This window comes from Telmatherina bonti (genome assembly GCF_933228915.1).
Source record: "Telmatherina bonti genome assembly, chromosome: 22".
NCBI lineage: Eukaryota > Metazoa > Chordata > Actinopteri > Atheriniformes > Telmatherinidae > Telmatherina > Telmatherina bonti.
The window spans coordinates 2,803,802-2,821,170 of record NC_136631.1 but is presented as its reverse complement, the minus strand read 5'-3'; the positions used below and the strand labels follow the sequence as shown (position 1 = coordinate 2,821,170).

The 17,369-nt window shown below is 53.4% G+C and overlaps 1 protein-coding gene across 1 annotated transcript in view; it reads right to left on the bottom strand.

Moving 5' to 3' along the window:
- nrxn3a (neurexin 3a) overlaps nt 1-17,369 on the bottom strand; it is a gene marked incomplete at its 5' end in the record, with an annotated part of 430,723 nt that overhangs the window by 76,779 nt on the left and 336,575 nt on the right. The window contains one exon of the mRNA XM_079262315.1: nt 9,833-10,004. Coding sequence (XP_079118441.1) covers nt 9,833-10,004 — 172 coding nt within the window. The remainder of the gene's footprint in view (nt 1-9,832; nt 10,005-17,369) is intronic.

Below are 17,369 nucleotides of genomic sequence, written 5' to 3'. Positions count from 1 at the left end.
CAGGTTTAGGGCTGTACAGGTTTAGGTCCGTACAGGTTTCGGGTCGTACAGGTTTAGGGGCGTACAGGTCTAGGGCTGTACAGTATTGGGGGCGTACAGGTTTAGGGGCGTATAGGTTTAGTGCTGTTCAGGTTTAGGGGCGAACAGGATTAGGGGCGTACAGGTTTAGGGGCGTACAGGTTTAGGTCCGTACAGGTTTCGGGTCGTACAGGTTTAGGGGCGTACAGGTTTAGGGGTGTACAGGTTTAGGGGTGTACAGATTTAGGGGCGTACAGGTTTAGGGCTGTACAGGTTTAGGTCCGTACAGGTTTCGGGTCGTACAGGTTTAGGGGCGTACAGGTTTAGGGGTGTAAAGATTTAGGGGCGTACAGGTCTAGGGCTGTACAGGTTTGGGGGCGTACAGGTTTAAGGGCGTACAGGTTTAGGGCTGTTCAGGTTTAGGGGCGAACAGGATTAGGGGCGTACAGGTTTAGGGGCGTACAGGTTTAGGTCCGTACATGTTTCGGGTCGTACAGGTTTAGGGGCGTACAGGTTTAGGGGCGTACAGGTTTCGGGTCGTACAGGTTTAGGGGCGTACAGGTTTAGGGGCGTACAGGTTTGGGGGCGTACAGATTTAGGGGTGTACAGATTTAGGGGCGTACAGGATTGGGGCGTACAGGTTTCGGGTCGTACAGGTTTAGGGGCGTACAGGTTTAAGGGTGTACAGATTTAGGGGCGTACAGGATTAGGGCTGTACAGGTTTAGGGGTGTACAGATTTAGGGCTGTACAGGTTTAGGTCCGTACAGGTTTAGGGGCGTACAGGTTTAGGGGTGTAAAGATTTAGGGGCGTACAGGTCTAGGGCTGTACAGGTTTAGGGGCGTACAGGTTTAGGGGCGTACAGGTTTAGGGCTGTTCAGGTTTAGGGGCGAACAGGATTAGGGTCGTACAGGTTTAGGGGCGTACAGGTTTAGGGGCGTACAGGTTTAGGGGCGTACAGGTTTAGGGGCGTACCGATTTAGGGGCGTACAGGTTTAGGGCTGTACAGGTTTAGGGCGTACAGGTTTAGGGGCGTACAGGTTTAGGGGTGTACAGGTTTAGGGGTGTACATATTTAGGGGCGTACCGGTTTAGGGGTGTACAGGTTTAGGGGCGTACAGATTTAGGGGCGTACAGATTAAGGGGCGTACAGGTTTAGGGTCGTACAGGTTTAGGGGCGTACAGGTTTAGGGGCGTACAGTTTTAGGGGCGTACAGGTTTAGGGGCGTACAGGATTAGGAGTGTACAGGTTTAGGGGCATACAGGTTTAAGGGTGTAAAGATTTAGGGGTGTACAGGTTTAGGGGTGTACAGATTTAGGGGCGTACAGGTTTAGGGGTGTACAGATTTAGGGGCGTCCAGGATTAGGGGCGTACAGGTTTCGGGTCGTACAGGTTTAGGGGCGTACAGGTTTAGGGGTGTACAGATTTAGGGGCGTACAGGATTAGGGCTGTACAGGTTTAGGGCATACAGGTTTAGGGGCGTACAGGTTTAGGGGTGTACAGGTTTAGGGGTGTACAGATTTAGGGGCGTACCGGTTTAGGGGTGTACAGGTTTAGGGGCGTACAGGTTTAGGGGCGTACAGATTAAGGGGCGTACAGGTTTTGGGGCGTACAGGTTTAGGGTCGTACAGGTTTAGGGGTGTACAGGTTTAGGGGCGTACAGGTTTAGGGGCGTACAGATTAAGGGGCGTACAGGTTTTGGGGCGTACAGGTTTAGGGTCGTACAGGTTTAGGGGTGTACAGGTTTAGGGGCGTACAGGTTTAGGGGTTTACAGGTTTAGGGGCGTACAGGTTTAGGGGCGTACAGGTTTAGGGGCATACAGTTTTAGGGGCGTACAGGTTTAGGGGCGTACAGGATTAGGAGTGTACAGGTTTAGGGGCATACAGGTTTAAGGGTGTAAAGATTTAGGGGTGTACAGGTTTAGGGGTGTACAGATTTAGGGGCGTACAGGTTTAGGGCTGTACAGGTTTAGGTCCGTACAGGTTTCGGGTCGTACAGGTTTAGGGGCGTACAGGTTTAGGGGTGTAAAGATTTAGGGGCGTACAGGTCTAGGGCTGTACAGGTTTAGGGGCGTACAGGATTAGGGGCGTACAGGTTTAGGGCTGTTCAGGTTTAGGGGCGAACAAGATTAGGGGCGTACAGGTTTAAGGGCGTACAGGTTTAGGTCCGTACAGGTTTCGGGTCGTACAGGTTTAGGGCTGTTCAGGTTTAGGGGCGAACAAGATTAGGGGCGTACAGGTTTAAGGGCGTACAGGTTTAGGTCCGTACAGGTTTCGGGTCGTACAGGTTTAGGGGCGTACAGGTTTAGGGGCGTACAGGTTTCGGGTCGTACAGGTTTAGGGGCGTACAGGTTTAGGGGCGTACAGGTTTAGGGGTATACAAGGTTGAAAACTGGTTCCTTACAAATCAACTCGCAATGATTTTAAGCATTTATTTATCATGTAATCTTCACTGACTTGAAAATGCATTTCTTACCCTGTGAAGTTGCTTCTATATATGATAACTCTATCTTTCTTTATTCAGACTCTAGGTGCATTCAATAAACAAAAAGTCCAGACATAAAAACATATTTACTAAAGGTATTTGTACCGGTGTTTCTACGTAGCAGACTGACATATCACGGTACTGAGTGCAGGCTGAAAGAACATTCTCATCGTCTTCTAATTTAAGGAACAGATTATGTAATTGATCTGATGCTGTAAATCAGAAACTTGAGCTTTTTTGTTTTAGTTTTCTTTTACCAAATTGCAGTGGCCTTTAAGACTTTGCAGATCGACCCAAAATCAATATGATAATCCCCAGGCTGGTAACGGTATCAATTAAATTCCAGAATGATATCTATATTTTCCTTCTTTTATTCTTAAATAAAGGAATTTTAATTCAGTTTAGAACTAAACTGGTTTTGCTTTGGAATTTGTTTTTCCTCAGTCAGGTGTGACAATATGGAAATCTGTAATCTTTTATTTTGTGACATTGTTTCTGTTGTTATTTTATATTATTTACAAACTAAACAGCTTTAAAGATTTGTTAAAAAGTGTCATTTCACAAAAATCTTTGTGCTGTGTTTTATTACAATCCTGATCAACATTTAAAGGCAATATAAATAAATGATTGTTGAATTGGAAGCATAAAGCATTCACAAATAGAATAAATGCACAAGTCAGAAACTGCATCTTCTTGAATCTGCATAGTATAAAGAATATTTCAGTCCAGGTTTGCAGAGTCTAAGTCTTGTCGTTTTTTGTCATGACCTGGTGTAACGCAGTCTAGTTTTCCAAAAATTCAGTGGAATTGCTCTTTACACATATTGAATTTCTCTTTGAGGATTAATAAAGTTTCATTTAATTTTATATTGTGAACTGGAAGCAAAGTTCAGTCTCTTCATTTAGGCTGGAGCAGAAGACGGATATACAGACAGATGGACAGTTTCATCCGTCTACCGCGTTGGTATATCCATCATTAGATGCTGAAAATGGAGCAATACCACCAGAAACCACCGGAGGCAGTGTCAAGTTGTATAGCTGACACACCGCCAGAGAAGAAGAAGGGGAACAGGAAGAAGATGAAGTAGAAACCAAATAAAGAAGACAGAAGAACTTGAGGAAAGCGGCAGAAACCCTTTCTTCTGGTGTTCCTGGACGGTTGTAACGTATATGGTTGTATAGCGGTGTGTTACCTCTACCAGCCGATGTCAAAACTCTGAACTCAGCCCTGCCCCCTAGTGGAGGAACTAACTTAACAACCATGGCAGCGTAAAAGACACATGGATATGTGAGGATGGAGACGTATCACGTCTGAATCCTCATTTTCATACGTAAAGGAGCAGAAATGGACCTTAAGACATCAAGCTGTTGTGTAGCTGATGCATCTATCCAGCTTCTATCCCACCTGCCAGGTAAGGATACGCCTCCAGAGATCAGGGTTTACCGTCCGGTACTTATCCACACCCGCTGCTAGAATGGGTTTATAGAACCGAGGTGAGTCTCAGGTGACGTTCAGCTATGAAAACAAGCCTCTACAAACCACTGACGCTCTTGTTGCTCCACTACCGCAGCTGAGCGAAATCCTCTACAGGCTTGCATGTCAGTCACCCCTCCATGTAGGCCAAGTACCTGGACACGCTGCCAGACAGCTGAACACTCACAAATGCCCTGAAATGCTGAGGGTCACGCTGAATTGCAGGACATTATATCCAAAGATCCCGGACAGCAGAGTAATTTCACTCTAACATGGCGTAACTAAGACCCCAGGGTACAGATCCCCCATGAAGAACTGGAGCACCAACGCCAAACACTGACGCAAGTAGCGGAGCAGGATGGTGGGAACGGACCTCAGGGGTGGATTCCAAGCAACTCAGTGGAAAAACTTGGATCCAACTCTTGTGTTTGATCCATCTCTGTGGAGAGAAGCTGCCAGGAAGACAAATATCCCCGTACAAGAAGGATTGATAAAGATGGCGCTGAAAAGCATGTAGCTGGAGGTAAAAGGTGTATTCTCTACTGAACATGGCGATGTGCTGAGTTCATGTTAATACCGGAAATCTGTTATTACCTAAAGATTAAATGGATTTTGTTTCTTTTTCTGTACATACGTAACATTAAGCCTTCGTACAAAAGAGACAGAACCTGAACCAGACCAATAGGAAGGGTTGGGTGCTCTCGCGGTTTCAAATGAAAAAGTGATTCTGCTCCTCACAAGGTCTTCAGTAATCCTAATATGTCAGTCAAGATGAGGTCCAGACCAAGCGGCAACCTCCGCCGGTTAAAAGTGAAGCCAATGCAGAAGTGCATAAAACTGCAGTTCCCCCTACATCCACTAGGTGCTGCAAACAGAGCAAATCCCCATAGACTCCCATGTTAAAAAGACCAACTTCACAGCAGAAATAAACATGTTTACAGCAGGAATAAACATGTTTACAGCAGAAATAAATATGTTTACAGCAGAAATAAACATGTTTACAGCAGAAATAAACATGTTTACAGCAGAAATAAACATGTTTACAGCAGAAATAAACATGTTTACAGCAGGAATAAACATGTTTACAGCAGAAATAAACATGTTTACAGCAGAAATAAACATGTTTACAGCAGGAATAAACATGTTTACAGCAGGAATAAACATGTTTACAGCAGAAATAAACATGTTTACAGCAGAAATAAACATGTTTACAGCAGAAATAAACATGTTTACAGCAGAAATAAACATATTTACAGCAGAAATAAACATGTTTACAGCCTGGTACAAAAATCCCTTTTAGGTTTAATAGGTCAGGTTTACCTTCATGACAACTGTGGGGGGAGTGAATTTTTTTCTAACTCTCCCGTTTAAAAGTAATTTAATCTGGAAATTTGTCATATTTAGGGGCGTGTCCTTCAAGTCAGAAGAACGTAGAACAACTGCGGTTTTTAGCCGGTTAACAACGTGACTTAGCTTTAGCCCGCTTACCTCCGTTAGCTGGTTAGCTCCTGTTATCTCCAGGTTAGCTCGGTTAGCTCTTAGCTACAGAAAGCTCAGAGTTCGCTCGATGTCAATCATCCACCATGACGCTCACAGCCCCCCTCTTAGCTGAGAGCCTGAGGTCTCAGTGTGGTCCCTCTCTGGACCACACTGAGACCTGGTCCTCCTCCAGCCGGTCTGGTTCCTGCGGTCATGATGAGGTCTGGACTCTGGACCACACTGAGACCTGGTCCTCCTCCAGCCGGTCTGGTTCCCGCGGTCAGGATGAGGTCTGGACTCTGGACCACACTGAGACCTGGTCCTCCTCCAGCTGGTCTGGTTCCTGCGGTCATGATGAGGTCTGGACTCTGGACCACACTGAGACCTGGTCCTCCTCCAGCCGGTCTGGTTCCTGCGGTCATGATGAGGTCTGGACTCTGGACCACACTGAGACCTGGTCCTCCTCCAGCCGGTCTGGTTCCCGCGGTCAGGATGAGGTCTGGACTCTGGACCACACTGAGACCTGGTCCTCCTCCAGCCGGTCTGGTTCCTGCGGTCAGGATGAGGTCTGGACTCTGGACCACACTGAGACCTGGTCCTCCTCCAGCCGGTCTGGTTCCTGCGGTCATGATGAGGTCTGGACTCTGGACCACACTGAGACCTGGTCCTCCTCCAGCCGGTCTGGTTCCTGCGGTCATGATGAGGTCTGGACTCTGGACCACACTGAGACCTGGTCCTCCTCCAGCCGGTCTGGTTCCCGCGGTCAGGATGAGGTCTGGACTCTGGACCACACTGAGACCTGGTCCTCCTCCAGCTGGTCTGGTTCCCGCGGTCAGGATGAGGTCTGGACTCTGGACCACACTGAGACCTGGTCCTCCTCCAGCCGGTCTGGTTCCTGCGGTCATGATGAGGTCTGGACTCTGGACCACACTGAGACCTGGTCCTCCTCCAGCCGGTCTGGTTCCCGCGGTCAGGATGAGGTCTGGACTCTGGACCACACTGAGACCTGGTCCTCCTCCAGCTGGTCTGGTTCCCGCGGTCAGGATGAGGTCTGGACTCTGGACCACACTGAGACCTGGTCCTCCTCCAGCCGGTCTGGTTCCTGCGGTCATGATGAGGTCTGGACTCTGGACCACACTGAGACCTGGTCCTCCTCCAGCCGGTCTGGTTCCTGCGGTCATGATGAGGTCTGGACTCTGGACCACACTGAGACCTGGTCCTCCTCCAGCCGGTCTGGTTCCTGCGGTCATGATGAGGTCTGGACTCTGGACCACACTGAGACCTGGTCCTCCTCCAGCCGGTCTGGTTCCTGCGGTCATGATGAGGTCTGGACTCTGGACCACACTGAGACCTGGTCCTCCTCCAGCCGGTCTGGTTCCTGCGGTCATGATGAGGTCTGGACTCTGGACCACACTGAGACCTGGTCCTCCTCCAGCCGGTCTGGTTCCTGCGGTCAGGATGAGGTCTGGACTCTGGACCACACTGAGACCTGGTCCTCCTCCAGCTGGTCTGGTTCCCGCGGTCAGGATGAGGTCTGGACTCTGGACCACACTGAGACCTGGTCCTCCTCCAGCCGGTCTGGTTCCCGCGGTCAGGATGATGTCTGGACTCTGGACCACACTGAGACCTGGTCCTCCTCCAGCTGGTCTGGTTCCTGCGGTCATGATGAGGTCTGGACTCTGGACCACACTGAGACCTGGTCCTCCTCCAGCCGGTCTGGTTCCTGCGGTCAGGATGAGGTCTGGACTCTGGACCACACTGAGACCTGGTCCTCCTCCAGCTGGTCTGGTTCCCGCGGTCAGGATGAGGTCTGGACTCTGGACCACACTGAGACCTGGTCCTCCTCCAGCCGGTCTGGTTCCCGCGGTCAGGATGAGGTCTGGACTCTGGACCACACTGAGACCTGGTCCTCCTCCAGCCAGTCTGGTTCGTGCAGTCAGGATGAGGTCTGGACTCTGGACCACACTGAGACCTGGTCCTCCTCCAGCTGGTCTGGTTCCCGCGGTCAGGATGAGGTCTGGACTCTGGACCACACTGAGACCTGGTCCTCCTCCAGCCGGTCTGGTTCCCGCGGTCAGGATGAGGTCTGGACTCTGGACCACACTGAGACCTGGTCCTCCTCCAGCCGGTCTGGTTCCCGCGGTCAGGATGAGGTCTGGACTCTGGACCACACTGAGACCTGGTCCTCCTCCAGCCGGTCTGGTTCCCGCGGTCAGGATGAGGTCTGGACTCTGGACCACACTGAGACCTGGTCCTCCTCCAGCCGGTCTGGTTCCCGCGGTCAGGATCAGGTCTGGACTCTGGACCACACTGAGACCTGGTCCTCCTCCAGCCGGTCTGGTTCCCGCGGTCAGGATGAGGTCTGGACTCTGGACCACACTGAGACCTGGTCCTCCTCCAGCCGGTCTGGTTCCCGCGGTCAGGATGAGGTCTGGACTCTGGACCACACTGAGACCTGGTCCTCCTCCAGCCGGTCTGGTTCCCGCGGTCAGGATGAGGTCTGGACTCTGGACCACACTGAGACCTGGTCCTCCTCCAGCCGGTCTGGTTCCCGCGGTCAGGATGAGGTCTGGACTCTGGACCACACTGAGACCTGGTCCTCCTCCAGCCGGTCTGGTTCCCGCGGTCAGGATGAGGTCTGGACTCTGGACCACACTGAGACCTGGTCCTCCTCCAGCCGGTCTGGTTCCCGCGGTCAGGATGAGGTCTGGACTCTGGACCACACTGAGACCTGGTCCTCCTCCAGCCGGTCTGGTTCCTGCGGTCAGGATCAGGTCTGGACTCTGGACCACACTGAGACCTGGTCCTCCTCCAGCCGGTCTGGTTCCTGCGGTCAGGATGAGGTCTGGACTCTGGACCACACTGAGACCTGGTCCTCCTCCAGCCGGTCTGGTTCCTGTGGTCAGGATCAGGTCTGGACTCTGGACCACACTGAGACCTGGTCCTCCTCCAGCCGGTCTGGTTCCTGCGGTCAGGATCAGGTCTGGACTCTGGACCACACTGAGACCTGGTCCTCCTCCAGCCGGTCTGGTTCCTGCGGTCAGGATGAGGTCTGGACTCTGGACCACACTGAGACCTGGTCCTCCTCCAGCTGGTCTGGTTCCTGTGGTCAGGATGAGGTCTGGACTCTGGACCACACTGAGACCTGGTCCTCCTCCAGCCGGTCTGGTTCCCGCGGTCAGGATGAGGTCTGGACTCTGGACCACACTGAGACCTGGTCCTCCTCCAGCCGGTCTGGTTCCCGCGGTCAGGATGAGGTCTGGACTCTGGACCACACTGAGACCTGGTCCTCCTCCAGCCGGTCTGGTTCCTGCGGTCAGGATGAGGTCTGGACTCTGGACCACACTGAGACCTGGTCCTCCTCCAGCCGGTCTGGTTCCCGCGGTCAGGATGAGGTCTGGACTCTGGACCACACTGAGACCTGGTCCTCCTCCAGCCGGTCTGGTTCCCGCGGTCAGGATGAGGTCTGGACTCTGGACCACACTGAGACCTGGTCCTCCTCCAGCCGGTCTGGTTCCCGCGGTCAGGATGAGGTCTGGACTCTGGACCACACTGAGACCTGGTCCTCCTCCAGCTGGTCTGGTTCCTGTGGTCAGGATTGGTTTTTTGCTGGTCTTCTGAACACTGACCTTTGGCTGGACTTCCCGGGACATTGACTTCTGACCCAGTAAGACTAGATGCAGTTTTACTCGCTTTTTTTCTTTTTAAATAAATAACAACGTTCGGGTTCTTTGCTTTGTTCTCCTGACTGCTTGTGCCGTCTCCATTGTCTTTCCAGGCAGGTTTCGGGGGGTGGGGGGTAGAAAAAGCATGCAGCTGGTTGTCATAGCACGCCTCAGCGAAACAAAGGGGAGTGTGGGGGCCGGGAGAGGCTGCACAAATGAATCAAACATCCTTTGCCAAGCTGTGCTGTGTCTAAATGCCTCCTCTGTGAAAGACGAGAAAGATTTGCTTCATCGGTTAGCAGCAGATTTTTCTCCCTTCCTGCAGCTTTTATACTAAATGAACAGAAATCAGAACAACCAAAGACAAAATAGAGTTATTCCAGCTTTTCTACCTATTTCACTGAATCCAGACGTCAGTGTTTAATGTTAACCAGCTGGAATCTGTCTGCTTTGATAACCAAAGACAAGAGATCCTCAGAGTTTATGTTGTAGTTCCAACTACACACCAATAGAGGTCTCCAAAGCTCAGAGAAGGACTGTGTTCATTCATTTCCCAGACCAAAAATCATTTTAAAGAACTGGAAAACCATCATTATGACATGAGTGAAAGCACATGCACGAGCTTGGGTTCGCGCAGAAGCATTAGCTTGTCTGAATGACATGCTGTCCAGTGATCTGCTTGGCTTCAGAGTTCCTCTAAGTTAGCATCATACCTGTGGGGAAGTGTTCATTGATGGACCAGTTATCCACCTGGAGTGTAGCGTTGCCACCGTTCCTGGTGAAACGGACAACATGATACTTTCCGTCGTTCACCGCAGTGCTGCTCTCCTGCACGCTGATGTCCACCGTGCCGATGTTGAAGGTCACCCCGATTTTCCCTTGTTGCTAAAAGGACAAAACGGACTGATTGAAACCATCTAAGCCAGTTTTATGTTGTTACGTATGCACTTCCAAAAGTACTACAGTAGTAAACAGAACAAAAGTAGTAAACAGGAAAACAGTACGGCCGTACGGTGACGGTAGAGCTGCCGTACGGTGACGGTAGAGCTGTTGTACGGTGATGGTAGAGCTGTCGTTCGGTGACTGTAGAGCTTTCGTTCGGTGACTGTAGACTGTCGTTCGGTGACGGTAGAGCTGCCGTACGGTGACGGTAGAGCTGTTGTACGGTGATGGTAGAGCTGTCGTTCGGTGACTGTAGACTGTCGTTCGGTGACGGTAGAGCTGCCGTACGGTGACGGTAGAGCTGTTGTACGGTGATGGTAGAGCTGTCGTTCGGTGACTGTAGACTGTCGTACGGTGATGGTAGAGCTGCCGTACGGTGACGGTAGAGCTGTTGTACGGTGATGGTAGAGCTGTCGTTCGGTGACTGTAGAGCTTTCGTTCGGTGACTGTAGACTGTCGTTCGGTGACGGTAGAGCTGCCGTACGGTGACGGTAGAGCTGTTGTACGGTGATGGTAGAGCTGTCGTACGGTGACGGTAGAGCTGTCTTTCGGTGACGGTAGAGCTGTCGTACGGTGACGGTAGAGCTGTCGTACGGTGACGGTAGAGCTGTTGTACGGTGATGGTAGAGCTGTCGTTCGGTGACTGTAGACTGTCGTACGGTGACGGTAGAGCTGCCGTACGGTGATGGTAGAGCTGCCGTACGGTGACGGTAGAGCTGCCGTACGGTGACGGTAGAGCTGCCGTTCGGTGACGGTAGAGCTGTTGTACGGTGATGGTAGAGCTGTCGTTCGGTGACTGTAGACTGTCGTTCGGTGACTGTAGAGCTGCCGTACGGTGACGGTAGAGCTGCCGTACGGTGATGGTAGAGCTGCCGTACGGTGACGGTAGAGCTGTCGTACGGTGACGGTAGAGCTGTCTTTCGGTGACGGTAGAGCTGTCGTACGGTGACGGTAGAGCTGTCGTTCGGTGATGGTAGAGCTGTCGTACGGTGACGGTAGAGCTGTCGTTCGGTGACGGTAGAGCTGTCGTTCGGTGACGGTAGAGCTGTCGTTCGGTGACGGTAGAGCTGTCGTACGGTGACGGTAGAGCTGTCGTACGGTGACGGTAGAGCTGTCGTTCGGTGACGGTAGAGCTGTCGTACGGTGACGGTAGAGCTGTCGTTCGGTGATGGTAGAGCTGTCGTACGGTGACGGTAGAGCTGTCGTTCGGTGACGGTAGAGCTGTCGTTCGGTGACGGTAGAGCTGTCGTACGGTGACGGTAGAGCTGTCGTTCGGTGATGGTAGAGCTGTCGTACGGTGACGGTAGAGCTGTCGTTCGGTGACGGTAGAGCTGTCGTTCGGTGACGGTAGAGCTGTCGTTCGGTGACGGTAGAGCTGTCGTTCGGTGACTGTAGACTGTCGTTCGGTGACGGTAGAGCTGTCGTTCGGTGACTGTAGACTGTCGTTCGGTGATGGTAGAGCTGTCGTACGGTGACGGTAGAGCTGTCGTACGGTGACGGTAGAGCTGTCGTTCGGTGACGGTAGAGCTGTCGTACGGTGACGGTAGAGCTGTCGTTCGGTGATGGTAGAGCTGTCGTACGGTGACGGTAGAGCTGTCGTTCGGTGACGGTAGAGCTGTCGTTCGGTGACGGTAGAGCTGTCGTTCGGTGACGGTAGAGCTGTCGTTCGGTGACTGTAGACTGTCGTTCGGTGACGGTAGAGCTGTCGTTCGGTGACGGTAGAGCTGTCTTTCGGTGACGGTAGAGCTGTCGTACGGTGATGGTAGAGCTGTCGTACGGTGACGGTAGAGCTGTCGTTCGGTGACGGTAGAGCTGTCGTTCGGTGACGGTAGAGTTGTCGTTCGGTGACTGTAGAGCTTTCGTTCGGTGACTGTAGACTGTCGTTCGGTGACGGTAGAGCTGTCGTTCGGTGACGGTAGAGCTGCCGTACGGTGACGGTAGAGCTGTTGTACGGTGATGGTAGAGCTGCCGTTCGGTGACTGTAGAGCTGTTGTTTGGTGACGGTAGAGCTGTCGTTCGGTGACTGTAGAGCTGTTGTTCGGTGACGGTAGAGCTGTCTTTCGGTGACGGTAGAGCTGTCGTACGGTGATGGTAGAGCTGTCGTACGGTGACGGTAGAGCTGTCGTTCGGTGACGGTAGAGCTGTCGTTCGGTGACGGTAGAGCTGTCGTACGGTGACGGTAGAGCTGTCGTTCGGTGACTGTAGAGCTGTCGTTCGGTGACTGTAGACTGTCGTTCGGTGACGGTAGAGCTGTCGTTCGGTGACGGTAGAGCTGTCGTACGGTGACGGTAGAGCTGTCGTTCGGTGACGGTAGAGCTGTCGTTCGGTGACGGTAGAGCTGTCGTTCGGTGACTGTAGAGCTGTCGTTCGGTGACTGTAGACTGTCGTTCGGTGACTGTAGAGCTGTCGTTCGGTGACTGTAGACTGTCGTTCGGTGACGGTAGAGCTGTCGTTCGGTGACGGTAGAGCTGTCGTTCGGTGACGGTAGAGCTGCCGTTCGGTGACGGTAGAGCTGCCGTTCGGTGACGGTAGAGCTGTCGTTCGGTGACTGTAGAGCTTTCGTTCGGTGACTGTAGACTGTCGTTCGGTGACGGTAGAGCTGTCGTTCGGTGACGGTAGAGCTGTCTTTCGGTGACGGTAGAGCTGTCGTACGGTGATGGTAGAGCTGTCGTACGGTGACGGTAGAGCTGTCGTTCGGTGACGGTAGAGCTGTCGTTCGGTGACGGTAGAGCTGTCGTTCGGTGACGGTAGAGCTTTCGTTCGGTGACTGTAGACTGTCGTTCGGTGACGGTAGAGCTGTCGTTCGGTGACGGTAGAGCTGCCGTACGGTGACGGTAGAGCTGTTGTACGGTGATGGTAGAGCTGCCGTTCGGTGACTGTAGAGCTGTTGTTTGGTGACGGTAGAGCTGTCGTTCGGTGACGGTAGAGCTGTCGTACGTGACGGTAGAGCTGTCGTTCGGTGATGGTAGAGCTGTCGTATGGTGACGGTAGAGCTGTCGTTCGGTGACTGTAGAGCTTTCGTTCGGTGACTGTAAACTGTCGTTCGGTGACGGTAGAGCTGTCGTTCGGTGACGGTAGAGCTGTCTTTCGGTGACGGTAGAGCTGTCGTACGGTGATGGTAGAGCTGTCGTACGGTGACGGTAGAGCTGTCGTTCGGTGACGGTAGAGCTGTCGTTCGGTGACGGTAGAGCTGCCGTTCGGTGACTGTAGAGCTGTCGTTCGGTGACTGTAGACTGTCGTTCGGTGACGGTAGAGCTGTCGTTCGGTGACGGTAGAGCTGTCGTTCGGTGACGGTAGAGCTGTCGTTCGGTGACGGTAGAGCTGTCGTTCGGTGACGGTAGAGCTGTCGTTCGGTGACGGTAGAGCTGTCGTTCGGTGACTGTAGACTGTCGTTCGGTGACGGTAGAGCTGTCGTTCGGTGACGGTAGAGCTGTCGTTCGGTGACGGTAGAGCTGTCGTTCGGTGACGGTAGAGCTGTCGTTCGGTGACGGTAGAGCTGTCGTTCGGTGACGGTAGAGCTGTCGTTCGGTGACTGTAGAGCTGTCGTTCGGTGACTGTAAACTGTCGTTCGGTGACTGTAGACTGTCGTTCGGTGACGGTAGAGCTGTCGTTCGGTGACGGTAGAGCTGTCGTTCGGTGACTGTAGACTGTCGTTCGGTGACTGTAAAGCTGTCGTTCGGTGACGGTAGAGCTGTCGTTCGGTGACGGTAGAGCTGTCGTTCGGTGACGGTAGAGCTGTCGTTCGGTGACTGTAGACTGTCGTTCGGTGACGGTAGAGCTGTCGTTCGGTGACGGTAGAGCTGTCGTTCGGTGACGGTAGAGCTGTCGTTCGGTGACGGTAGAGCTGCCGTACGGTGACGGTAGAGCTGTTGTACGGTGATGGTAGAGCTGCCGTTCGGTGACTGTAGAGCTGTCGTTTGGTGACGGTAGAGCTGTCGTTCGGTGACGGTAGAGCTGTCGTACGGTGATGGTAGAGCTGTCGTTCGGTGACTGTAGACTGTCGTTCGGTGACGGTAGAGCTGTCGTTCGGTGATGGTAGAGCTGTCGTTCGGTGACGGTAGAGCTGCCGTACGGTGATGGTAGAGCTGTCGTTTGGTGACGGTAGAGCTGCCGTACGGTGACGGTAGAGCTGTCGTACGGTGATGGTAGAGCTGTCGTTCGGTGACGGTAGAGCTGTCGTTCGGTGACGGTAGAGCTATCGTTCGGTGACGGTAGAGCTTTCGTTCGGTGACGGTCGAGCTGTCGTTCGGTGACGGTAGACTGTCGTTCGGTGACGGTAGATTGTCGTTCAGTGACGGTAGACTGTCGTTCGGTGACGGTAGATTGTCGTTCAGTGACAGTAGAGCTGTCGTTCGGTGACTGTAGAGCTGCCGTTCGGTGACGGTAGAGCTGCCGTACGGTGACGGTAGAGCTGCCGTACGGTGATGGTAGAGCTGCCGTACGGTGACGGTAGAGCTGCCGTACGGTGATGGTAGAGCTGCCGTACGGTGACGGTAGAGCTGTCGTTCGGTGACGGTAGAGCTGTCGTACGGTGACGGTAGAGCTGTCGTTCGGTGACGGTATAGCTGCCGTACGGTGACGGTAGAGCTGCCATACGGTGACGGTAGAGCTGCCATACGGTGATGGTAGAGCTGCCGTACGGTGACGGTAGAGCTGTCGTTCGGTGACGGTAGAGCTGTCGTACGGTGACGGTAGAGCTGTCGTTCGGTGACGGTAGAGCTGCCGTACGGTGACGGTAGAGCTGCCGTACGGTGACGGTAGAGCTGTCGTTCGGTGACGGTAGAGCTGTCGTACGGTGACGGTAGAGCTGTCGTTCGGTGACGGTAGAGCTGTCGTTCGGTGACGGTAGAGCTGCCGTACGGTGACGGTAGAGCTGCTGTACGGTGACGGTAGAGCTGCCGTACGGTGATGGTAGAGCTGCCGTACGGTGACGGTAGAGCTGTCGTTCGGTGATGGTAGAGCTGCCGTACGGTGACGGTAGAGGCTGTCGTACGGTGATGGTAGAGCTGTCGTTCGGTGATGGTAGAGCTGTCGTTCGGTGACAGTAGAGCTGTCGTTCGGTGACTGTAGAGCTGTCATTCGGTGACGGTAGACTGTCGTTCGGTGACGGTCGAGCTGTCGTTCGGTGACGGTAGAGCTGTCGTTCGGTGACTGTAGAGCTGTCGTTCGGTGATGGTAGAGCTGTCGTACGGTGACGGTAGAGGCTGTCGTACGGTGATGGTAGAGCTGTCGTTCGGTGATGATAGAGCTGTCGTACGGTGACGGTAGAGCTGTCGTTCGGTGACAGTAAAGCTGTCGTTCGGTGACGGTAGAGCTGCCGTACGGTGATGGTAGAGCTGTCGTTCGGTGACGGTAGACTGTCGTTCGGTGACGGTAGATTGTCGTTCGGTGACGGTCGAGCGATCGTTCGGTGACGGTAGACTGTCGTTCGGTGACGGTAGATTGTCGTTCGGTGACGGTAGAGCTGTCGTTCGGTGATGGTAGAGCTGTCGTACGGTGACGGTAGAGCTGTCGTTCGGTGACAGTAAAGCTGTCGTTCGGTGACGGTAGACTGTCGTTCGGTGACGGTAGAGCTGTCGTTCGGTGACTGTAGAGCTGTCGTTCGGTGACAGTAGAGCTGCCGTACGGTGATTGTAGAGCTGCCGTACGGTGACGGTAGAGCTGTCGTTCGGTGACGGTAGAGCTGTCGTTCGGTGACGGTAGAGCTGTCGTTCGGTGACGGTAGAGCTGCCGTTCGGTGACGGTAGAGCTTTCGTTCGGTGACGGTAGAGCTGTCGTACGGTGATGGTAGAGCTGTCGTTCGGTGACAGTAGAGCTGTCGTTCGGTGACTGTAGAGCTGTCATTCGGTGACGGTAGACTGTCGTTCGGTGACGGTCGAGCTGTCGTTCGGTGACGGTAGACTGTCGTTCGGTGACGGTAGATTGTCGTTCGGTGACGGTAGAGCTGTCGTACGGTGACGGTAGAGCTGTCGTTCGGTGACGGTAGAGCTTTCGTTCGGTGACGGTAGAGCTGTCGTACGGTGATGGTAGAGCTGTCGTTCGGTGACAGTAGAGCTGTCGTTCGGTGACTGTAGAGCTGTCATTCGGTGACGGTAGACTGTCGTTCGGTGACGGTCGAGCTGTCGTTCGGTGACGGTAGACTGTCGTTCGGTGACGGTAGATTGTCGTTCGGTGACGGTAGACTGTCGTTCGGTGACTGTAGAGCTGCCTTTCGGTGACTGTAGAGCTGCCATTCGGTGACGGTAGACTGTCGTTCGGTGACAGTAAAGTTGTCGTTCGGTGACTGTAGAGCTGTCGTTCGGTGACTGTAGAGCTGCCGTTCGTTGACGGTAGAGCTGTCGTTCGGTGACAGTAAAGCTGTAGTTCGGTGATGGTAGACTGTCGTTCGGTGACGGTAGAGCTGTCGTACGGTGACGGTAGAGCTGTCGTTCGGTGATGGTAGAGCTGTCGTACGGTGACGGTAGAGCTGTCGTTCGGTGACGGTAGAGCTGTCGTTCGGTGACGGTAGAGCTGTCGTTCGGTGACTGTAGAGCTGTCGTTCGGTGACGGTAGAGCTGTCGTTCGGTGACTGTAGAGCTGTCGTTCGGTGACAGTAGAGCTGTTGTTCGGTGACAGTAGAGCTGTCGTTCGGTGACAGTAGACTGTCGTTCGGTGACGGTAGAGCTGTCGTTCGGTGACGGTAGAGCTGTCGTTCGGTGACAGTAGAGCTGTCGTTCGGTGACTGTAGAGCTGTCATTCGGTGACGGTAGACTGTCGTTCGGTGACGGTCGAGCTGTCGTTCGGTGACGGTAGACTGTCGTTCGGTGACGGTAGATTGTCGTTCGGTGACGGTAGACTGTCGTACGGTGACGGTAGAGCTGCCATTCGGTGACGGTAGACTGTCGTTCGGTGACTGTAGAGCTGCCTTTCGGTGACTGTAGAGCTGCCATTCGGTGACGGTAGACTGTCGTTCGGTGACAGTAAAGCTGTCGTTCGGTGACTGTAGAGCTGTCGTTCGGTGACTGTAGAGCTGCCGTTCGTTGACGGTAGAGCTGTCGTTCGGTGACAGTAAAGCTGTAGTTCGGTGATGGTAGACTGTCGTTCGGTGACGGTAGACTGTCGTTCGGTGACGGTAGAGCTGTCGTTCGGTGACTGTAGAGCTGTCGTTCGGTGACAGTAGAGCTGTTGTTCGGTGACAGTAGAGCTGTCGTTCGGTGACAGTAGAGCTGTCGTTCGGTGACTGTAGAGCTGTCATTCGGTGACGGTAGACTGTCGTTCGGTGACGGTCGAGCTGTCGTTCGGTGACGGTAGACTGTCGTTCGGTGACGG